General features: G+C 27.9%; 1 protein-coding gene across 1 annotated transcript in view; it reads left to right on the top strand.

The window, feature by feature from the left end:
* The window catches only part of LOC107447755 (low-density lipoprotein receptor-related protein 1B), a gene marked incomplete in the record, with an annotated part of 75,546 nt that overhangs the window by 11,791 nt on the left and 37,532 nt on the right, over positions 1-26,223 (top strand). Inside the window, 9 exon segments of the mRNA XM_071185854.1 lie at positions 704-2,064; positions 13,502-13,901; positions 16,560-16,712; positions 17,674-17,933; positions 18,040-18,171; positions 19,795-19,995; positions 20,972-21,167; positions 22,555-22,808; positions 24,808-24,948. Coding sequence (XP_071041955.1) covers positions 704-2,064; positions 13,502-13,901; positions 16,560-16,712; positions 17,674-17,933; positions 18,040-18,171; positions 19,795-19,995; positions 20,972-21,167; positions 22,555-22,808; positions 24,808-24,948 — 3,098 coding nt within the window.

Consider the following 26,223-nt stretch of genomic DNA (forward strand, 5'->3'; position numbering starts at 1 on the left):
ATGTTTAAATTTTAGACTTCCAAACTTTCTAAAATTATATTTTTAAAGTAGCATCAATTTAGTTTCTTAATTCCATGAAAAGATAAATTTAGGTTTATTTTATCTAAATAAGTTTCATTAAGACCTTTGTTTCCCAGTGTTTGTATTTAAAAATAAATATCTTTTGAGTTTGCTTTGAAATTGTCTTTAGTATCAGGAAATAGGAATTTCCTACTAATGGCATCTCTTTTGATGAAGTTGGTGGTTACCTTCTTCAAATAAACATAATTGCCATAGCCCCAAGGATTTTTTTCTTTGTTTCATAAAACTTGGTGTTTATAATATTGTTTGACTTAGATGTCATCAGTAAGCTGTGCATAATATTCTTGTCTGTAAACTCAACATTCTATCCATCTGTTCTATGAATGTGTGTATTTTTCAAATGTTACATATATTTTTTTAAAAAAATCATATTTTTTCATCAACAGCAATGGGTGGAATTGTATACTGTCTAAATTATTGGCAGTTGTATTTATGGAATATCTATTGTTTTTTCTTAAATTTCAAGTGAAAATAAATAGTTCTTCTAAATGGTTTTGTTGCAAACTTAAATAGCAAAGGAAAAAAGTTGGAGTTACAATATCACATTGTAATAACTCTATATTATATAAAAGAATAGTTACTTTTCATAACTAAACTTATTTTTACAACTTTTTAATTGCAGAAAAGTACTTGTCTCTGATCCTGTATTGCATCCTGTTTCTTTGACGATTCTTGGAAAACACATGTTTTGGATTGATAATGATCAACAAATCATTGAAATGGCTGATAAAGATAGTGGTGGTGACAGACAAAGAGTACAAAGACGCATACCAAATTTAGTTAACTTATTAGGTGTTAATTATATTGACCCTGACCGCTATTCTAATCATGCTTGTTTCACTAAGAATGGGGGCTGTTCTCATATATGTCTTATTACAGAGAATAATAAAAAACGTTGCTCTTGCCCAGTGGATTTAGTTTTATCAACAGATGGTACTTCTTGCATTGATATACCCATTTGCCCTCCTGATAAGTTCCGTTGCCTTACTGGAGTGACTTGCATACCAAAGAAATGGCTCTGTGATGGCAGATCTGACTGCAGTGATAGGTCAGATGAGAATAACTGTGAAGTTTGCAAACCAGGGCAATTTAGATGTCATAACGGTGACTGTGTTGAAGGAATACTAAAATGTGACGGTGTTCCACATTGTAAAGATTACTCTGATGAAGAGTGCTGCCAAAAGAATGAGTTCCTGTGTCCCACTTCAAGAGAATGTTTGAGTGTCACTCAAGTTTGTGATTCTAAAAGAGATTGTATAGATGGCTATGATGAAAGCCACTCCACCTGCGACACTTTGCCTAAACCCCGCACAGCAGAGTCAAACTCTCGATTTATATGGAGTGTGTCAGCATTTGTTACTATATTTATATTAATAATTTTCCTAGCTTTTGCTGCCAAACGATGGAAAATTTGTCTAAAGAAAGAGAATGTAATTGATGCAGAATTGAGGAATGAGATGCTACCTTCGGCAATGTGCAATGGAACACTCAGCTCTATGAATGTGAGCAATCAGCGAGGAGGTGTGGCTGTTTCTTCATTTCATAGCTCTAGTTACTCCATGTCTGGTCTGGGACCTTCAAGAGCTTTGAGTCGTAGCAGTGTTTATGACCGTAACCATGTAACAGGAGCTTCATCGAGCTCTTCGAACAGGACTTATCGCACTGAATTAATTAATCCCCCTCCCAGTCCTGTTACTGTTTGTGATCGTGGTTTCTGCTATACTGGACCACCTTATAGATATTATCATCAAAACAATCGTTCATACATTAACCATCCTCCACCACCCACTCCTTGTAGTACGGATGTTTGCGATGAAAGTGAAGCTTATGCTTCGTCCTTTTATGGTTCAGGAATGGAGCTTTCTTATGATTCTGATCCTTTTATACCACCACCACCTACTCCTGGAAGTCCGTATCTATCAGATGAAAATCACGAAAATCTTGAGCTTATGGCTCCACCGCCATCTCCTGTGCCTACATCTTGAAGCTATCTGGCTACTTAAGTTAAACTTTTCAATGTCCTGTATTTTATTTGTACATTTGCAATAATATATTAGAATTGTAGAATTCGAATTTGCCAAAAACTCTTTAGTTCTTGTTGATTTCAGCACTTGTTATATCTATAAACAAATTTTATAGCATAATTATTATTTCCTACATGAAAAAAAATAAAACCTTTATCTGATGTGAAGTTACATTTTCATAAAGAATTAAATTATTTCTGTGTTTAGAGAGTGAACATCAGATAATAGATTAAAATAATTATTTTAAAAAGATATATTAAAATAATTATCTTATTGCTGTGCAAAATTTAGAATGTTTGTAAAACTTGTTGCTGTTGTATATAGTTATCTTTGTATTTTGTAAATATGTATATATGTAAGGTATATTTTTAATAACATAGATATATTCATATAATGTTTAGTCTTCCCCAGTTTGTTCTGAAAAATAAATTTTATGGTAGCTTTACGTATAGTTGTAAATTATGTAATTTAATATCGATTCTATGATAACATTTCTTCATCAACAAAATTTTCGAAAAGCTTTTCTGCTAATATTTTTGCTAATGATAAGGAGCTATAATTTGTGATAATTATACTACAAATTAATGTACAAATTATTTGTATTTATATCATTCAGAGCTCTGAAATAGTAAATGTTTTTTAGTTGCTCTTTTGTGCAGCTATATATTTTAGATACACGTTTTTGTGCTATTATATTAAAACACTTATTTTACAATCATAATATTTTATCCGGTTATACTTTTTACATAAGTATTGGATTCAAAAACTTTTGGTTATCCCTGAATTCAGTCAATTCATAATTCTATTCTCTAATTTAGAATGCTATGTACATTTTGCATAGTGGATGTTTATGAGATATATTTTTTAAAAAAAACTCAGATATAACAGAATGGTTCTGTTCATTTCTGCTCTATTTTTTACAGAGTATGAAGCTTTCTAAAAATAGGGAGTGTACTATGAATCACCCTGTAGTTTTTTTTCTTCTTTCTTTTCATTAAAATATACAAACTTTTCTACCGAAAGATATACAAACTATTGTAGCGTTTATTTTTCTAGGTTTCATAATAGTTTACCCATTTATATTGGGATATTTGATTAACTTTATTTTATAGTTCTTAAAATGCATAATTCTTACTTTTTATGAACTGTAGAAATTGTAAAACAATACTTAATGACAATAAGTTATTCTCAAAAAAAATTCTCTTAACAGAAATCCTTTAACACTATTTCAAAATAATAAATTATTCTTATGAAGAAAAAGAAAACAATAAACTCTTATTAATATTTTACTCAAGTATAAGTTGAAGTATGCTTGTTTTTATTTACTGTATGATCTATTTTTAAAAAAAATGAAAATATGTACTTTTATTTAATATAAATTTTTTAAATTTTATCTTAGGACTTTTTAAACTTTTTTATCATTATATTTTAGTCCAACTAAAATTTCTTTTATCTGAGAAAAATTTTCTCAAATTATTCTTCAAGGTTTTGTCTAAATTATTTTATTTTGATGTAATTTTTTCGATATAATTTTTTAAGCTTTCTCTCTCCACTTTATAAATATTAAGTAAAAAATTATTTTTGTGTTAGATTTCCTGGGGGGGGAAATATGCCTTGATGTAATACATGGTTTATTGGAGATATTTTAAGTATATATTTATCATATTTACTACAGTGTAGTTACAAAATATTTTCTTTTTAAACCATAGTATACATAACAAGCTCTATGTTTAAAATTCTTGATAATTGAAGTTTTAAATGAGGAGAAAAGTAAAATGCTTTTATTGATTGCAATTTTGTAAAACAAAGAAACTGATTAAAAATATTTTTAATAATTTTGAGATGAAAATAAACATTTTGATGAGCTAAGTTAAGAGTTATTAAAGTTGTAATGTAATTATAAAAGACAGTCCATTTTTGAAATTATAACTCATGAAATTTTTGAATGTTTAAAATTATTCTCGTTATAGCTATTGTTTGAAAAAATGACAATCATTTTTCTAACTTAAGGAGTGCTAATTTTGATCTGTGGTTTTAAAATAATATTCTTTTAAGTATTTGTTAATATGTTATTAGCAGTAATTATTTCCAAAAATTTTTAATTCATTTTCTAATGATTCTATTAGGTTAAATTTGCTTTGTTATGTGAACTTGTGTCACTGTGCAAGTGATGTTGCTTGTTTTTTTTTTTTNTTTTTTTTTTTTTTTTTTTTTTTTTTTTTTTTTTTTTTTTTTTATCTATTCATATTTGCACATACTGTTTCAATTAGAGTGTGTTTTGCTAAAATTAAAAATTTTTTATTCAATGCAATGATATTTCCAATTTAAGTTATAAGGTGAAGTAAAAGAAATAATTGTTCAGACCCTGTGATTTTTTTTAAATTATTACAATATTGTAGTTTTGATATTTTTTTTTTAATATTTGTGTTTGTTTTTATATAACTGATATGTGTTGAATTTTCAAAATTTTGAAGGAAGTAATTCTGAAATTTAGAATTTTGCACGAGTTTCTTAAAATGTATTTAGTATGAGCATTTAATTGTCATTGATCTCTTGTGATGGGAAGGGTACTTTACTCCAGTAGTGTTCTGGAAGTTGATTTTAATTTCATTACAACTAATATTTATGACTGCAATTTTTAAAAAATGCTTTTATAAAAATATTAACAGGAATTTATTAATGATTTGCTTTATATATTATTTTATTATAATGTAGATAAACCTTAGACGGTCATATTAATTTTTACATTTTAGTGTTTTTTTATAATTGTTTTTTCTTAGTTTCCCTTTAAATTCAGTGCTTGTTTCTGTGAGTCACTTTTAAAATTGTCTGTAAATAGAAAGTACTTGTCGAATTTTTAAAGGTGTGCAATTAATGGGATTTTTTTTTAACAAGATAAAAATGTAATTCAAGTTAAGGGTGTTCAGAAATATGATGTTTCTTAAATATACCATTTGTTATATTAAAGTTAGCTAGCAAAGAATAATTTAAAGATAATTATAAATAATACTTTGTTCCAAACTTAGTTAAATTTATATATTTGATTTTGAATTATTTACAGTTTTAGTTATTAGTAACTATACAGTCATATGTCCTATTCATCTCAGGTAATGTAATAGAATAGTGTTACTAAAGTTGATTTTCTCTTTTACAATTCCCATCCTAAAACTAGTAAGTTCCTTTGATATAAAGTGCCATGTGTATAGTAGTATGTATGGAAATTTTTTTTTCTAGGTGGATTTTAAATGATTTTTATTTTAAATCATGTTGTTTTTATTCAACTCTACAATGCACTGTGTTGCATCTTTTATTTACTTAAAATTATTTTTGATAATAAAGTTAACCTTTTTTATTTAACTCTACTATTTAAAATAATTATGTCATTCAATTTTTTTCTTCTATTTTTTAAGCTTAAAATTCAAGTTTAATTGTACATTCATTATCAGTTGCATAAAACTAATGCTATGTTCAATTTTTATCTATTTTATTTTTAGAGCCTGAATTTTGATTAAATAGTTAAATAATGCTATAAAAAAAACATAGTAAATATCATACCATCTATAGGGTATATGCTTGTTCATATCATATCTGGGCATTATTTATCATTAATGCTCATTTAATTTTTATTGTTTATGAAAAAAATCAATATCTTTGTAGCTATAATGGAAACATAGCTACAAAGGATTCCATTAGAAGTTAAAAATGAAAAGGCGTAAAAGAATATTGTGTGCTTTGTAGGGTTAAATAAATTTTATATTGTGTTCATTTATTTCATATCACTCATGCATTTTAAATCATCAGGAAATTAGAATTTGCATTTATTTTTTAGTTCCTATTTAACAATACATAAGTATGATAACTTGAAGGATTGTACTTATTCTATATATTTGTCATTTGAAGGTTCAAGTTAAAATTCAATGATTCAAAATATTATAAAGCAGCTATAGTGATTGGAATGTGTCTTAAATGCTACAAAAAGTAGTTTGTAAATAATGTCATTGGAGCACAAGACAGTATTTCTATTTTTTAAAATTTGTTGTATTGATGTGCCTTATTAGTGCTACTAAATTCTTTATTTGATTTTGTATTTATGAGTTGTTATTGTATTCAGGATGGAATTTACAACTGATAAAACTTCTTTGCAAAGGACAGTGGCATGTCAATGACTGTTACTTACAATTGGCAAATCAGCTTTAAATTATTTGTGCTGAACAATGTCTGCTTTTCTATTCACTTACTTATACCAAATATGTCTTAAGATCCATCTCTGTGTTAAGTAAATTAGATTACCGTTCTTTTATGGTATATATTTTTTATTTTTGAATAATTCAAATATGTATGACTTTTCTTTAACTTCCTTTTGCAACTCCAATAAAATATAGCTCCTACTGTTTTAGTGCTTTGCAAAATTCATGCTTTTGCTTTTTTAATAAAACAAATGTAAAATAGATGAAAAATATGTATACATTAAAAGTTTTAGTAATGATATTTTTTGGTTGTTATCATTATTTATTTATTGTTTCAACTTAACTTCAAAATCATACAGATATTACTAATTCTTTACTTCTTTTTTTTTAATTTACACAAAAACGATAAAAAATTTCAATGTAATCAGGGTTAGCATTTAGTTTGGAAGAAACGTATTTCTTCCAAAACAGAAGAGACTAGAAAAAAGCAAAAGAAGCTGGTCTAAGTAGAAGAAACTAAAAGTAACCAATACAAATGTTTAGAAGTATTATAACAGTTTAAGCTTAAAAAAATTAATATAGTACCAGAATATTATAAGTTTTTCACTCCTACTTTTAAAAAAATATTTATATATTTTCATACAAAACTTTTAAAAATATATGTATCATACAATTTAGATATTCATACTTAATTGTAATTGATTTGCGACTCTATATTCAATATTTTGCGTTTTTAGTAGTGTATATGTTTAGTAAGTAATTTGTTAATTTAGTCGTAGTAATAAAATTTGATTATGTCATTTTGACAGTTCTTTATATAATTATAAAATTAGATTTTACTATACTAATTTACAAAAAAATTTAAAATTTCTGTTATTTTTATTTCTTAAGAAAGTCATTACAATTATTTTTTCAAAATGTTGTTTTGAAGTTTCCACTTATTTAATAATGAAATATTAAATAGCTTGAAAATTAATAGTTTTATTTTAACTAGATCACAATTATAAAATGTTTAAGAAACTGTTTTAATATTTGATATTTCTTTTTTAAAAAGTTTCTTCTACTTGGGTTGCAAAAAACCTATTTCTCTTGAAATTTGCCATACCTGAGTGTAATGAGCCTCGTGTGTCGTTGGATGTGAAAAGAGACGAGGCGAATTTACATTCAAAATTGTAGATTAGAAAAAAGCATGTTTTACTTACATGTTCAAATATTTGGAGGTTTCCCCCCTCTCTTTGTAATATTTGCTCCCATTGTTCACTGATGGATATTTGCATATTTTTATTATTGTGAAAATATGCAGATAACATAACCAATTCAACATATTTATTTAATTATAATATTTTAATGAACATTAACATTTGTTTATATTGATCATAATAAAAATACAAGTTATACCATCTATTTTTTATTCTTAATTTATTTGCTTTTAGTTGATTAATTAGTAGATTTTCTGCTTTGAAAATATTTGCATTAGATGTTTAGTATATTAACTTTTAAGTTATATTTCGATGTATATTTTTTGGAGTGTAGTATGTCAAAAGGAATATTATTATTTAAAAAAATAATGATTTGGAATTTGACTAATAGTTAATTATTAATCGAAATGCATTTTAAAATTGAAACTAGCTTTTATGATTATTGTGCTGATTCCAATCATTTATGTATTTGTAAATATTACCATCAACAATTGGAATTAGCTTTTAATCTGGATTTTGTTGCTGTTAAATTTTTATCTCAGTTTTAATAAAATTTTGTTTAAATTTTGACTGTGACTTTTTATATGTTTAAGCCTCTCAATTATTCAGACATAAAATTCTTCCGACTTTCTTAAATTAAAAAGAATTCTTAATATTTCTACATTACCTCTCTTATATCCCTTTGTATAAGACGACCCCCTGTTTTTGATTATGAGATAGCAAATTTTTTGTATGTCAGATGGATAAGTAAACCACTGAAAAATCTAAATATAAAAATTTCCAAAATTGAAAGAATATTAATAAGTCAAAAAAATTTCCCATTCAATCCCATTGCAGAGTGAGATCCATATAAGGACACTGCTAACCATATTTATTCCTACACTGGAATCTTTAAATTTGTATGTTTATGATTTATCTTAAAGGATATTTTTGTATTTAAAAAGTCCGCCCGATCTGTGTAGGGGGCAGGGAACAGTCCTTGCATCAGAAAGGTTCTGGGTTCGAATCCCGGGCAGGGGCCCTACCATGAGCTACCGGTAATGGAATGAGGATTCCCGGCTGGAAGGTGAAACTAGGAGTTTGGTTCCCTGAACGTTCAATACCGCACCATGAACACTCCCTTGGAATCAGACATTCCATGATAACTCTCTCTCTCTCTAAAATTTATTAGACTGGAGGAAAGAGAGCTCTAACCCATGATCCGTCAACCACTGAGGGTATTTTGCATCAGCACTGTGGTCGGTGTGAGCCGGGAGCAGAATTCGTATCTACCAGTCATTGCTGAGATTCGAACCTTGGTGACCTCAGTGAGAGGGGAGTGCTCTATTCCCTGAGCCACCACGGCTCGCACTTAATAGTTCACATATTTAAAGTTAAATTCTCGAACTATTAAGATTGCATCTTAGTACATGACAGTTTTTAAAGCGCTCCTTTTTGACTTCACTCGCTGTATATATACTGAATAATCTTTTGTAAGAAATGAAATAAAAAAATTATTTCATGGATCGCAAACAAATGTTTAAGCGAGGAGAAAAGCAACGAAGTTATCAAAATTTCTCAAACCATATCCAAAGTCAATAATCGTAAATGTGAAATTAAAATAATCAAAACCAGTTTATTTGTTTGAAGAAATTAAATGGCAACATAGGTAATTGTTTGGGTCATTTCGAGTTTAATTTAATTTATTTGACTATAGTCAAGTTAACTATAAATTTTTTTTAATGGCACCTATGCTATGATAATTCTCAATACTGATTCGCTTGATGTAGGTAATAAGTGCTTATTTTCCGTTCTCACTTGAATATTAAATTAAAACTCTTACATAGATTCTAATATTGACCATTCATGTGAGAATAATACTAAAAACATATAAATAGCGGCAATAACTGATATTTTGCATCAGATATGTTTAACTAAAATCTTATACACTTTAATATATATATATATATATATATTTTATGTCCAGTGCCCACCTTTTAAAAGGACCCACTTGGGCATCTGAGGGCAGATTTGCTGGCCACTCTTTCAGGGGTACCGTGTTAGGTGAGCCAACGCTGTTTCCACAGTAAGGACAGATAGTACAGAGAAGGAAAGAACATTCATGCCTTGCCCGGTATTCGAACTCAGAACCTTTCTAATGCAAGGACAGTTCCCTAACCCTTACACAGGCCGGTCGGCACTTTAAAATATATTTGATAGTTTATTTTATAAGTCAGCGTTTTAATAAGTTATAATTAATTGCAAAACTAGTCCTTTTTTTTAAATTTTTTCCGACACGATTAGCTGAAAAGGTTTTAAATAGTAATATTTTCATTACGGCTTCATAAGGAAAATTAGAGAGCAGATTTAAATAAGGGAGCAAATTCATATTACTTCAAGAGAGCGCAAATGGGCTAGTTACGCCACTGTTTTTAAAAGAAAACATCGTGAAAATTTTAAAATGAATAATATTAAGAAACGGGAGCAGTGATGTCTCAGAGGATAGATCGTTTTCTTTCTAATGACGTGGCTCGGGTTCGATCCCACTGATGGTTAGTCGATATGAATTCCGTGAATTCCGCATCCGGTTTGCACAGACCCCAGTGCTGACGTAAAATATCCTCAGTGGTAGACGGATCATGGGTTAGAGTCCCCTTACCGTCAGGTTAAACGTGGGAGAGTTTCATGGTTTACTTGTCATGTAACGCAAATGCTGGTTAGCTCCATCAAAAAGTCTTCCACGAAGGCAAATTTCTCCCAATGCTTGGTTCAGGAGTTCCTTTTTCTTCTGGATTGGGTTCAAAATCACTAGACTACTGAGTCGATTATTAGTAGTCGTAGACCCAAAAAATTGTGTCTGCTGTTCAACGACGGTTATAAAATAAAAAATATTAAAAAAGTTTAAAAGGAGGAGAGGGAAGGGGCGAGGATGGAGACATAGAAACGATCTTCTCCCTAGATGACGCATTCGAGCGTTGCGATAAGGTTAAGTTAAATTAAGCTGTAAATTACTGTTTAAAGAATAGTTTGCTGCACAGAAATAGGTAGCCAAAGACTTGAAACCAAACAATAGTAATAAGATCCGCGAAATTGAAAGTCAATGTTTTTTGTTGTTGTTTTTGTTTGTTATATGTTTTTAATTACTAATTAAATAAAAGTTTTTAAATTATGTACATTTGAATTTATATTTTACAGATGTTTTTCTTAAATTTCATATTATTGTCTCTATTTTTAATCTATTGCAGTGGTATGTAATTTTTTCGCACGTTTTAATTGAAATCTCTTTAATTTTATATATCGCTATCAGAGCTCTAATACTTTAACTGAACAGACTTAAATTACTTTAAAAATCATCAATTTTACTCATTTCCGTTTCACCAGGGAACAGGTTTTGAATAATTTACTAATTAAATTAATTAGTATATTGCCCCAGGCGTACTTTCTTCTTTATATTAAACATCTTGCTGCATTATAAGAGAAAATAAAGATTAATGCAAGCGAAAGTTGCAAAATTTACTGGAAAGGGTAACTTAAAAGGAGAGATTCATTTACCTTGATGAAAGAGAGAAATTGGCAGTGTTATTTCTCTTAAGTAACGAAATTCATTCGTGACCTTAAAATATTGCTTTAATTATTACTAGTCTCGGATGAGTAACAATGGGACATTTTATTTATTTGGTACATTTATTTACATATTAAAATGATTTCACTATAACAAAGCAAACCAATGTTTCACAGAATTTTTTTTTGCTTGAATATTTTTTAAGGATCACTGAGTTAAGATTGAAACATTGTTTACATCTACTAAATTTTTCTCATTTTAAATTTTATCATTTGAAAAATTTTCATTTCAATTTTTTATCAGTGTTGCCTGTGCATGTATTAGTGTATGCTTGTCATTTGTATGAGTAAAAGTATCTGCATTCAAATATATCACCATATATTAATTTTTGGTGCCTCTAAAGGATTAATTTTAGCTTATGAAATAAAACTAAATTGGCAAGAGAGGTTAAGTGGGGTAATTTCTTAAGTTAGTGCATATTTACATAAAACATATAAATTTTGTTTTTAAAACTAGATTGGAGTAAATATATCCTGATTATATTTAAAGGTAAACATTATTTATTTAAAGATGTAGTGTCGTTTGGTATCAAAATTATGTTAAATAATTGTGTCAAATCCATATTACTGATGTTCTTGCCCCAGCAGATCTATTTATATCCACTTCCTTGCAAAACAGTTTATATTTAAATTGCAAAGAAATTATGCATGCTATTATCAATTTTTGTTTTAATAATTAGTCATGGTTTCTTATTTTAAAAATTTAGTGTGTGAAAAAAATGCCATTATTCGCATTAGTTTGTAATGATTTTTCACATTTGTTATTGAAAAATAAATTTTTTTAAAATTAATGTATACATATTTTGTTCTAGGGATTTTAATAACGTAAAAAATAATCTGATCATTAAATGAAAATGTTTTGATGCCTCTAATATTATAGCAGTAATATTTTTATTTTAATATTAATTTTTTTCATAATTCAGTAAATTTTGAAGAGTTGATTTTTACTTTTTTTTCTTATAAAAATTGTACTTTAATGTATTTTAAATGCAATATTTTACAATATGCATGCAAATTTGCCTCATTAATGTTATCTTGAGATAACATTAGTACTCAATTAGTACTCAATTAGTACTGAGCAGTACTAATTGAGTCATTTTTCGATTATTAGTCATATTTTTTATTCATTATCTATCATCAATTTTATTTATGTTTAGAATATAAGATTAAAAAAGAATGTACTGTAATTACAATTCAGGATTCTAAACATATCAGTAAATTATATTTTTAATAATTAATTTAATTCTGAAATATATCATTATGCTTTTACTAAAGTTAACAGAGGTTAAAAAAAATTCTATAATGCAATACTTAGCTAAGCCTAATTATAAGCCTAAATCATCTGAGCTCTAGAGGAAAATTACTTACAGTCAGGGTTGAAAAAAAACATGATTTTGTTTTCTTAAAAAACCTAGCTTTTTGATTTAAACTAAGTTTCTTTGCTTCAGACTGTTTGTTTTTTGGGATTTTTAGAATAAAATGTTGAATAATATTTTCAGCTTTCTCTTTGAGCGTTCCTGCTTGCTCTTTGATCCAAATAAATGTGCCCTTTTTGTAAAAATAAGCCACCATCCCTTAAAAACACTGCCTTTTTTATTCATGTGTCATTTTGAAGAAAAGTAATGCTGTTAATGTTTAAATATCAATTTACAGTGGTAAAATTATCTGTGTTTATAGACTTGCTTGAAAATATTTCAAATATTTGAAAATATTTAAAAAATGCATAAAATTATAATACAATGCAAATTTGTTTCACTGATAACAGCAAAAACCAAAAAGTACTGTATATAACTTGAACAAGCACTTTATTTCCCATTTTTACTTTTGATTGTGACCAGCGTAGTATGTCTTAAAAACGAATTTTAAAGAAAAGTTTCTCTTACTTTCATGAAGAATTAATACATTTTAAGCAAATAAATAGGTATGAATAACTATGTATCAATTTAATTTCCCTTTCAAAAATTACTTTTAGTATGTATAAATGATAAATTATGCATTTTCTCTCATCCTATTTTCTTTACATATAAATGGTTTTTTTTATTTAGGCCCAATACTTTAAATTTCATTCAGAAAAAAAACCATTAAGAATAAAAAAAAAAGTTATGCTGACTTATTTAAGAATATTTAAAAAAAATTAACACGATGAAAACTTTCATGTTCTCTCAGCCGTGGACTTATAATCCCAATAGTGGACTTATATACTCAATAGTGGACTTATATACCCAATATATCAGAATCCTATAATCAAAAATAGGGGGTTGACGCTGGGATATATATTTGATAAGATCAATAAAAAGTAATCTATTGGAAATTTTGTGTATATGAAAATATTTATTATATTACAAAATCCTACATAGTTTTCATTTTGCAAATTTCTTGAAATAATTTTGAAAATTCAATATTTTTTCAGGTTTGTACACTCAATTAATCTTTTCTAATAGAAAAGATATCAGATTACTTGATTATGATGCCAGAAGAAAAAATTCCTCACGCATACTCATTAAAGATTTAGCTAATGTTAACTTTATTGATTTTTACTTTGAAAATCGAACTATCTTCTGGGCTGATGCTGGGTTAGAGGAAATTCGAAGTAGGCAAATCAATGATACTAAATCAAATAGAAGCATAGTGCCTATAGGAGCAATTTCTCCGGATGGTTTAGCAGTTGATTGGTTAGGCAAGAAATTATATTGGACTGATTCAAAACGAAATAGAATTGAACTTTGTAATCTAGATGGAAGCTTTAGGAAAGTTTTATTTTGGAGAGATTTTGATGAACTTAGAGCTATTATTGTTGTTCCGATGGATGGGTAAATAGATTTATGATTTTTGTTTAAATACATATAAATTTTTACAATTTTTTTTTATTTTACAAATTTGTGTATCTTATTATTTTAACTTTTATTTTGAAATTGAATTCTGTAAAGCATGTTTATAATTTTTTTTAATGCAATAGATTTTTACAAAAATTAATTTACGACTTACAAATATGTATTTTTTTTTTTAGCTTCATATTCTTATTTTACAGTTTTTAATTGTTTATTTTGACTATAATATCTGCATAGCCCTACAAACATTACCAGGATTTTCTTTGATCTTAATTTCACAATTCAATTAATAAATTCATAACGTTAATCAAGATTATTTTATCATGTTTAATTTCATGAAAAATCTTAATTATATATAATTTTGTCTAAATTTTAAAATTTTGCTTTTGATAGCAGTTATTTAAAAATTTTTGTATCCAAATATAAATCGATATTAACACCTTGGTTGTTGATCTTTTGCCTGGTTCGTGAAGCTACTCTAGTGACTGTCACAGGTTGCTCTGAGATTGATAACAAATGTTTTAGGTCACAGTTTTTTTACAATTAATTTTCAGTAGGAAATAGTCTTGAGAAAATTCATTTTTTGTTTTTTAGTGAAAGTAGATGGGATGAAGAAAGGCTGAATATCGGGTGTAGATGCATAGACTTAGATAAAATGAAAAACTCTCTGCGAACACAAAATCTGAATTAAAAAACTTTCTGCAGGCATTTGATTAACTCTTGTAACTAGTTTTATATCCTTTCGTTACCACTTCCTTTTGGTGAAATTTGTTTGAAAAGCCTGAATTTTTTTGAAAAAATGTTTTAATTTTTATAAACTCTATATAAAAATTAAAACATCATCAAACCACAGGGATTATTTTGGCAATAAACCAAAAAAGCTGAAAAAGTAATCTAAAATAAGTTATATGCAAACACACGTAAATTTAATTGAAAGAAATGCCTGAAATTTGAGGGGAAAAAAAGTGTATGTGGAAAGCATTTATCCATAGAATGTTATACAAATTTTAATAAGGGGCCGGGATAACCTGGTCGATAGGGCGCTGGGTCCATGTCCGAGAATTCGTGGGTTCGAACCCCGCCGGCCGAGACTCCCCGTGTTATAAAGTGACTGATGCATGTTAAATCTGTCGAGTCGCAAAAGTCCTTCATGTTCCAATAACAAATCAATACCTCTTGGGGTACTGGATTGGAAATCGATCGTTCTCTTATTCAGGTCAAAATTACGATCTGTGGATGAATGAATGTATGAATGGGTCCGCCCTATAAACGGGTGTGACGTATGGTGTGGCAGAAGTCGAATTCTTGGCCATAGATGGCGTCACTGGAAAGCCGGAACAATTGCACCCCCTCTGCCTAGACAGGCATATGTCAACAACAACATTTTAATAAGAATTACGATGCGAGATTTTATTTATTTATATTGTGAGAATATGAATCTCAATCTTTGATTTTTAAATCACGCGAATACGAATATCGATATTTAATTTTAAATTACGGTAACACCAATATCGATGTTTGGTTTTAAAATTGCGCTTATAAGAATCTCAATATTTGATTTTAATATCACGTGAACAGAAATCTTAATGTTTGAATTTAAAATTGTTTAAATACGAAAAGTGATAATGTGAAAATTCGAAACAAAATGCGCTATCTTAAAATCCATAAAGACGAATCGCAATGTGTGATTTTTAAATCAGGTGAACAAAAATCTCGATGTGGGATTTTAAATCATGTGAACACAAATCGCTATGTGTGATTTTAAATCATGTGAATGTCATTTTAAAACTCGTAGGTGTAGGAAATTGCTTAAAAATAAACCCTTTTTACTCCCTCTTAAGGGAGTAAAAAGGGAAGGAAATAAAAAAATTAAAAAAGACCAATTTTCTTTCAAAATAAAGGTTTTTTCCCTTTTTTAAGTACTAAAATATTTAATCTGAAAATTTTCATGATGTTGTTCGCAAGTTCGTGTGTATTATACATATCTGAAGATGCAGAGCAAATAAGTTCCACATAAATTTTTTAGAAATCATTAGGTAATCCATATTCACAATTGATTCAAATACATGATTGGAACGTATTGTATACACATTGTATTATCAAGGTAGTGTTGTTTATAATTACTGGTATGATGCTTGTGAAGTTTCATCGTAATAAGATATTAAAAATTTAAATTTTTTTATCTGTGAATAATAAATACTTGTGCATATGTTTATGTTTTTAAGTACTTGTTCCAAGTAATTATTTTAAATCATTTTATGATTGTTCTGTTACAGACTAACATTGTTTCCATGTTTAGTTAATAAGTTCAAGGATATGTGAAATGATACTACACAAGATTCTATAAAAATTAACATTATAAAGATCTACTATAATTACTATAATTATTTTTTAATTCAAAAAAATTTAGATTCTAAATGATTAAAAAAAACAGTATAATTTCAAAGTGTAAAAGAAATAAAATTTTTTGTCTCTTTAAGAACTCTTAAAAATTGCTTGTTTTCTATGTTTTTAATAACTCATTTTAGTCTTGCATCTAATTTAATAATTCAATATATATATTTATTTCTTGAAACAATTACCGCTAAGTGTCCAGATACTTCTATTGCAGTATTTTAAAACTTTGGAAACTGATTTCAGTTGGATATTTTGGACAGACTGGGGAAAAACACCTAAAATTGAAAAGGCAAGCATGGATGGTAACCAACTTACACGTAAAATTATTGTACAAGATGAAAATTGCATTTCTATTTGTTGGCCTAATGGTTTGGCAGTTGATTATGACAAAAAAAGGTATTTCTGTTAGATTTGAATGACATTTTTGAAATTAATATAATTACTATGGTAGGGATTAATTATTTTGAAGCTAATTTGTAGAAATATTAGTTAATTTTTTTTTAATATATCAAATGATTGATTAAGTAATTTCTTTCAATTTGAATACAATAATTTCTTAAGTGGAAAACCTTTTTTTTAAAGAAAAAGTAGAAATAATTATTTTATGTCTCAATAATCTTCTATTTGAACTAAGATATGAAGTTCTTTGGTATAATAAACTTCAGTTACATTAAAAGTTTACAAAATGTTAAGCTTATTTAAAAATGATAGAGTGTTTTCTTATCAGTCTGTCTTATTGCTAAATGATGGTGTCTGTAGTAAAGAGACAGATTTTTCAATTAGTCTACGACTGAGGGTTAAAAAATAGAACACCTGTCTTCCATGTTCAAATCCTGGCAATAGTTTGTTCATTTAAAATTGTTTAAGACTTGCACAAACCACAGTGATGACGTAAAATATACTTAATGGTAGATAGAGAACAAGATAGAATGTCCTCATTGTCTGGCTAATCATGGGAATTTTCCGTTCTTTTTTTGCCATGTAATACAAATGCAGATTGATTGCATTAAAAAAGTTTTCCAAAGAGGCAAGTTTGTCATAATAATTATGCAGAATCCAGGTTTTTCCCTTGTCCTCTGGATTATGTTCAAAATTACAACTCTACAGAATTGACCACCAATCGCTTCGAACCCCCCCCCCCCCNCCCCCCCCCCCCCAAAAAAAAAAAACGGCTGTTGTTCAGTGCCAGTTATAAACTGTAATGAATTTAGCTCACAAATACCAAATTTCAAGCTGTTCAATTAAAAAAATGTGGATTTGTATTAAGAAGGCAAAGGATTAAATTTACATATTTCAGACTTCCAAAATTTAAATTTATGTTCAATTGTTATAGAAATCTTAATTTTTTTCATTTTAGGATTTATTGGACTGATGCAAAAATAAAAACTATTGAAAGCACAGATTTTAATGGTAAATTTCGACAACGAATTACTAAAGCAACAGTTCCTCATCCATATGCGATAAGTCTCCTTCATGATACTCTTTACTGGACTGACTGGACTACTAAAGCTATTCATTCCTGCAGTATATTAAATGGATGTGTTAAGAGAACTACATTTGGTGGATCTTTTACACCTATGGGGATTCAGATTTATCACAAAGATCGGCAACCAATTGGTAACAATAAAGCTAATAAACTTTAAAAAAATTCTAAATTTCTTTCAGTCTAAAATCATATTTTTATAACGACTCAGCCTGAAAATTTACTTTAATATTATTACAGTTCCAACTCCTTGTGGTAAGAGTAATGGTGGATGTTCACACCTGTGTTTGCTCTCTTCTGTGTATCCATATTATTCATGTGCTTGTCCAACTGGAGTAAAGTTAAAATTGGATGGCAAATCCTGTGAAGATGGTAAGTACTCCAGAAACCTGATGTGCCTTGTATGTGTATTTTTTGAAATTTTCTGTTGACTTCGACATGTGACTTTGTTTTCATAACTTTGAGTATATGTAATATCACTCAAATATGGAAGATGGAGGCCAGTGTGGACATTTTTTAAAAATTTGGAGAAAAAACACATTTAGTATATTTTTTAACTCATGTTTTTTTAAATAATAATGTAGACGTTTACTTGCATTTTGGTCGATATCTTTAAATTTAAAGATATTTAGTTTTTCCATAATAATTAAAAAAAAAGAAGAAAAAAAAGATTGCTTTTATCCACACTAGTTCTACTGTATTGACAAACTTAATAATTTATAAACTCAGAAAGGTATATCTAATACCAAAATTAAAATAATTTTAATCTAAGCCTTATTGGAGGATAAATATTGACATATTTTAATTAAAAGAATACTTTGTAATGGAGCATTTCTCTTCACTAAGATTCACTTGAATATTTGATTCATTATTATTTAATTCATGAATTATTTGATTCATTTAAAAAATGTTTTGAAATTTATTTTTCATTTTATCAAAAAATTTGCCATGTTAACTTTAAATGTGTATTGAGATGTATTCTTGTTAGTTTTAACAATCACTTACGATGAAAGTTTGGTAGCTATTTCTTCCCTTGAGATTTAAGAAACTTTTTTTGGGAAAAAAAGAATCATGATTAGAAAAACTATGTTCTTTTTTTTAAAAAAGAAATAGAGCACCATAGTCTTCATATCTATTAGCAACTTTCACTGCACCAAAATAATGCACAACATTGTTATTTTAAATTTTTTAAAAATCTTGACTGGCATAAAGTTGTTAATTTTTATTAAGTCAGCATTGCCAATAAGTCTAATTTTAATTCTCTCATACAAATTCTTTGAAAACAACACACGTGGCTTTTACTTCGTGTTTCTTGAGGCTGGTTTTAGATAGCTTATTTATGTTATATTGACAATTTTAAATTGAAATAATTTTAATAACAAATTTTAACCTGATGATGGAATGGACAACACAAGGAGTGCATGTCAGCAATATTTCCCTCACTGGAGCAAACTGCAGAAAGAGAAGATGCGACTGTTCACTGATACTCTGTTTTAGTTAAAAGTGCCGCAAAAAAATATGTATTTACTAAGCATTTTGTCCTTTTCTTTAATTCATCTATATTAAATTAAATTCTTTTTTAAATTAATCTTTTAGAATTTTATAAACTAAATTCTTGATAAAACATCCTGAAACTTTTAAAAACATTTCAAAAGTGGATTGTAAGTGGGTTTCATGTTAAATTTTTTAATTAAGTTTGAAACCATTATTTATAAAGGTATATCATTTTATAAAATCATTCATCTCTAAAAAATAAATAGCACAAAATATGTTATATGTATTTGTAACCCATTCAATATGTTATATTGGTAACCAATTTTAGTTTTGAAAAAAATAATTTAATTTTTGTGCTTTTCTGTTTTATTATGTAATTAAGTTTGCTGATACATTAGTTAGATATTTAGTTTTGTCTAAACGTATATTTTGGTAGTACTAATTTCATGTTACTTGTGTGTTTTTATTTATTCATTTATATTATGTGTGCATATTTTTCAGGGCCACAGAAACTTCTTTTACTTGTTAAAAAAACAGATTTGCGAAGAATTTCTTTAGATACTCCAGATTATACAGATGTAATTCTAGAAATAGATGGTCTCAAGCATGCTATTGCTGTTGATTATGATCCTGTAGATAAGAAGATTTATTGGACTGATGGTGAAGCTAAGGTTATAAGAAGAGCTGGACTAAATGGAACTGGTAAATTTATATGATAATTATTTGTTTGAATTCTTTTGACAATAATTTTTTATAGATTGTCTACAGGTGTGAATATTGACGCAAGAAGTATTCACGCCACACTTTTATATAGCATATGCTGCTACTATTTATTAATTAATTACATTAAAAATTATTGCTTTGAGAAGCTCTTGCTCTCTATAAATTTCTGTGGTGTTATGATATCATAATAAAATATTTGAATATTAAAGACTGTGGAAATTGCTATGCAATAACTGCCAACAAAACTGACTAAACAAGCACTTGTCTTTGAGTAGAGTTTTCTCAGAACTGGGTTATCAAAAGTGTTTAGTTTGCTAGAGAAGTTGCATCTGAATCAATCTTTCTGTGCTCATGGATAGGTGAAATCATCATAATTGAAACAGCACAATAATTTTACTTTAAGATACAAATAGGACCTGTCATATAATTTCTAAATTACTTTACATTGACTTAAGTTATCATGTTGAGTAAATGGTGGAAAACATTGCTTAAATTGCGTATTTGCACAAAAAAATTTTTTTTTTTGTTAAACTGTGATGTACTATTTGTTTATTTGTATGCATGATCCTTATGTATAGAGAAAATATCAAAGACATTTATTTCTTATAAATTATAATTAATTTCTGATGGTATGATAATAATTTTTATTAATTAATGTTAATTAATTTTTCTGATGATTACTTTATAACTTATTTTTTTGTTAAATCATTACTTATATTTTGTTCTGATATAAACAATTAGATTTTTAGATTTCTTTCTATTCATAAACTAATTTAAAAAAAAAAAAGATGTGACTTTTGTATTTTAAAAGTTTTGTACTTATTACCATTTGCTAGTACTTAATGGTTTATCTTAACTAACCAGGTTTAAAGGTTAATTTGTAATGAATTGAGTAATAAATAAATGAAATTTATTTTTTATAATTTAAACTAATAAGTGTTTATTTTTGAATTAGGGTGTGAGGATTTGGTATCAGCTGAAATTCAAAATCCAGATGGAATCGCCATTGATTGGATTGCTCATAATATGTATTGGACTGATGCTGGTACTGACCGTATTGAGGTAGCAAGATTAAATGGCACTTCCAGAAAAATTCTTATTACAGAAAATCTGAGTGCACCCAGAGCTATCATACTAGATCCACCTGAAGGGTAAAATATCCGTTACTTATTCTATACTTTTATCAAGCTGTCATTATTTTATTAAGCTAATTTGTCTTATTAACATTTTTATTAATTAACTCTTTGGTGCAGAATTTTTATTCAGCATATTTCTCATACTTTTTTATTATTTTGTATTAATTTAGGTTAAATTAAGAGAAAAATATTATATTTTTAGTATTTTAATTTATGGTTATGAAAATAATACATCATGAAAGACTGATGTCTGTCTCTGGCTTAAAAGCAAAATTTTCCAAATACAGCTTGCTTCTAAACAATAATTTTTTTTAAAAATTTGCACTTATTTAGATCTAAGAGAAACAGCTCTTCATCATTGAAATTTCTTTAATTTACAAAATCGTTTATTGATAAATTTTTGAATAAGAATGAAAGAGAAAAATTTTTAAGCTACTTTTTTTTTGGATTTTATACTTTAGTACAAATATAATTTTGATAATTTAAAATATATTTTTAGTAGCTATTAGACTGGTTTTTTTTAATTAAAAAAATGCTGAAATATATTTTTATTTGTAATTAGATCGTCAGAAAAAATATATATTAGAGAGACATCCCACATACTTCTAAGAGTTAAACTTAACCACCTGTCCACATGAGTTTGATCATAATTGTAATTTTTTTAAATATCACACCCATAGATATAATTTCAATCTTTTTACTATCTCACTCATTGGTATGATTGCAATCCTCAGATTATCACACCCATTACTTTGAACTATTATTCTCATGTTTGTGACTCCTACTCCAAACTGCTTCTGTTTCTCCACCTGGTATCAAAGTGCATGAATATACTCAAAATTTTTCTATATCCTGTATTATCTTAAAATGAATATTACTGCAGAGTTTACCAATCATGCTTTAATATATGCTGTAAAAATCTGTTTTTTAAGAGGGAAAATTCATTTTTATGATGAGTTGGTTTTTATTTTAGTTTGTGTCAGTACTAAATTATTACATCATCGGTTTTTTTAAAGACTGAATTTGATTTTAATTACTATATCAGGTTAAATCACAGCTTCAAAAGTATAAAATTAATACTTCAAAGTGCATAAAAAATTTAGTAATTGATTCGCTTAAACATTAAAAGTTGTTACGCCACAGTGTTTACAAATTTTACAAATTCAAAAATTTTAACACCTGATAATAGATTTTAATTGATCCCCATCATCTTAGAGTTATTTAACCAAGACCTAAATCCATTTGTGCACCAGTCTAATATATATGCCAGAATAAAGATAACAATCGAATAAAAATTGATTCTAATAAATTTTGTATGCATTGGCTCCTTTCAATGTTCTTACCATTTAGTTTAATATTCTTGGTAAAAATTTTTTAAGCTCCATGAATTAATTTTTGTTAGATACATGTACTGGACAGATTGGAATCCTGATCATCCTAGAATTGAAAAAGCTGCATTGGATGGTACACAGCGTATAATATTAATAAGCACATCTTTGGGATGGCCTAATGGCTTATCTATTGATGTAGTTGAAAGGAAGCTTTACTGGGGTGATGCTAAAACAGATAAGATTGAAGTCTCAAACCTTGATGGCAGCAACCGCAGAGAACTTGTTTCTGATCAACTGCCCCAAGTTTTTGGATTGTCTTTGCTTGGTAATTTTTTTTAAACATTCGTTTTAGATTGATTATTTACTTTTTTTTAACAGTTTAACATTTATGTTAATAGCATTTTTCTGTTTTAAAATATCTAAGGGTATATAAAATGTCTAGAAATTAATCTTCTAATTTTTTCTTGTCCTTAAAATTTATATTTTGTAAGTTTGTCTATCAATTTGCATATACATTCTTGCTAACCCAAATGATATCACATAATCAAGTAGTTTCAAAAACTAATATACTGTGTTTATTTATTTTTTGTTCTTTAGTAATGATAGTTTTAATTTTTGTTAGTTTTATGATATATGATCTAGAAAAAGAAACATTTAGTTTCATGGTGCCGAACTAATAATCTAATACATTGGAGAAGGTTTTAAATATAGCATGGACAATCTGCTCATTAGACCTGTTAGTATTAAGTTCTAACAAAAAGCAACTAATTAAGCATTTAGCTCATGTTGTGAGATTAGTTTATTTAATGACTATATTTATACATATCTGTTTGCATGGCAAAAATTCATCATTTATGTACTTTTTACCAGTAGCCAAATGACATAAACTGAACATTTCATTACATAAAAATGCTGGTATTTTGTTAATGAGGGTGCAAATAATGCTTGACAGTTACATGTTAAAAAAAAGTTACTGTGGTCACTGTCATTGTTAAAAATTTTCAATGTGTCAAAATTTTAAAAGGTGCACTTGTTTTGAGAAATATTTAAGGGACATTCTAATAAATAAAATATCGTTTTCTACTTTTAAAAAGCAATTTTTTTTATTTGATAAAGTTCTTTTCAAATTTATTTAACAGGGATTAATTTTCATTTTGGTGTATACTCATTAGAGATTAGTTTGGGCTTGCTTTTGGAGATCTGAGGCCCCCTCCAAGCCCAAAATACATAGGAATACTTAGGTCTTAAGCTTGAGATATACGTTGGATAAAAGCCAAACTTTACGTTCCTGCTCTGCAGCCTTTCGTGTCTAAACAAGTCAAATGTGTAGTCAAGTAGTCAAATGTGTTTATGAAAATTTTATCAAGAGTCCAAACCTGAAACCTTCCTTCAGTAAACGAGCAGAGTCCGTCTTATCTCTAACACTCATCCATTCTATATCAAGGTACTGTGTTTTCATATGTGGGAATGTATTAAATTTTTGTTTCATATTTGTTTTAAAAGTACAGTAGAGTCCCGATTATCCGAGCCCCGGTTATCCGAGTTTCCGCTTTAACCGAGCTATCAAATATTTCAAGGATTTTTTTTGTTCTAGTTTATTTTTAAAAAAACCGCTGAAAAATAAATCTGAATTTTATCTTCCAAACACTCAGAAAAACAAAATCCAACAACTTGGTCTGATGAAATTATCGTTAATATCGTCAATAATGATAATGAATCTAGCGAAGATGATGAAGACAGTGAGTAGACAGTGATGAAGACAATAAAATCAACATATAAAAATATCTCATACAGATGGACTAAAAGATATCGAATGTACTATTGAATATATAGAACAACAAAAAGAGGCGACACCAGCCTTCCTGTTATCCGTAAAAAAGGCAAAACATTACTACAGAAAAGCGCCAAAGTTACGTAGAACGAAAAACGCTTAAGGACTTTTTTTTAAGTAAAAACTATTTAATTCTCGTAAAGTATGCTTTTTAAATGTTTTTAAGTAAGCTTTTTAATTATAATATGAATTGTATGTGGTATACTCGTATACATTTTGTATTTCTTAAATATATTACATTTATACCTTCTTTTTTTCTTTCTGTTTTTATACTCTTCGCTTTAACCGAGTTTTTCAGTTATCCGAGTTTGTTGCGGTCCCCATTAACTCGGATAATCGGGACTCTACTGTGTCTTTAAAAAACTGAGTAGTTCATATTAGCAATATATATTTTAAATTAAAATTTGTTTAATATTCAGCAGTTTTTTCAATCGTGTTTAATTAGAATAAATCCTGTTTAAATATTTTTTTTTGTAAATCTATATTTTTTTAGGTGATTATATTTATTGGACTGATTGGCAACGTCGCTCTGTGGAAAGAGCTAACAAGATTACAGGAGGCTGTAGGGAAATCTTAATCGAACAACTTCATGATGTGATGGGTATCAAAGCCATTAATGTTAATGAAGTATATGGTATGCCTGTTTCTGTGTTATTTCAATTTTTTAAAGCTAATTATGTTAATGATATGTATAGTATAAATTATGTTAATGATATGTATAGTATAAATTATTTTAATGATGTGTATAGTATAGTTTTTTGTAGTATTATTACTTTTTACTTATTCATTTATGATGTATATGTGATATGTCTGTTTCTATACAGTTCTATTATATTTTTTTTCAATCAAAGTCATTGACATTAATCTATGTAGTACTGGCCACTTCTAACCACCAGTTGAGTTTTCTTTTTTAATTCATAGACCATAATCATCTCAAAATTTTAAATAAATATAGCGTACTTATAAAATTTAAATTATAAATCACTAGTGAGATTGGTTTCCATTAATTTTTTTCTAAGTCAACCAGTAGAACTTTCCACTCCAAACTTCGATTAGAGCTTATGCAAATTATCACTTCTTAAGAAGCAAAGTGATACAGATAGTAAAAGCATGTTGTCTGCATTTCAAGATTTAATAATAATTGAAATCAGGTTTGTCTGTGTTAGATGCAATAAGTTTTTTTTTTTTGAATACTCCCATACTTTTCTTAAAATTTATTGTTTTTCAGAGAAAAAAGTAAACTTTAAAAAATGGCATAAGTAACCTTGGCTTTCAAATTGAATTTTCGAAGAATAATGTATTTCCACATCAGTATCAATAGATCATAATTAGTTTCTTTTAATTTCCATTGGAGTTCAGAAAGACCTCTAATACACAAAAGGGGAGGGAAAACAAAACAGGCGAGGCGAGAAAAGTCTATAAACTCAATAAGTCCCTTGTGCCCCAGTGACGGTGGCACAGATGGCCAAGGTGGTCTACATCCATCTCTTCCTGAAAATCACAGAGCGTGCAGAAAGGGGCTTGTACAACATGGATTCGATGAAGATGTTTAAGGAGGTAGTCGTGTTCAGTGGTCAGTTGAAACTTGCTGACTGCTTTGCATCTTGGCCACATAGGAGGATCTTGGATATTATTCCACCAGATCTTTTCGGAATTTCTCTCTGTGATTTAGTTAATGTGAGATCTTTAATCTTTTTCTTGATTAGGCACTTAGCATTGGTACGAGGGACAGATTTCCTTGATGTTTGTTGGATAGAAGCTCCCAGCTTTTCAACGTAGTCAGCTGACTTGTTACCAGCTATATCATAGTATTCCAGATCAATATAAGTCTGTTTCTAGAATTTCCCTAGATTTAAATATGCTAAATTAACTTAAAAGCATTTTTTGATGCTTATTCATTTTTTATAAA

Source organism: Parasteatoda tepidariorum, chromosome 1 (genome assembly GCF_043381705.1).
Source record: "Parasteatoda tepidariorum isolate YZ-2023 chromosome 1, CAS_Ptep_4.0, whole genome shotgun sequence".
Lineage (NCBI taxonomy): Eukaryota > Metazoa > Arthropoda > Arachnida > Araneae > Theridiidae > Parasteatoda > Parasteatoda tepidariorum.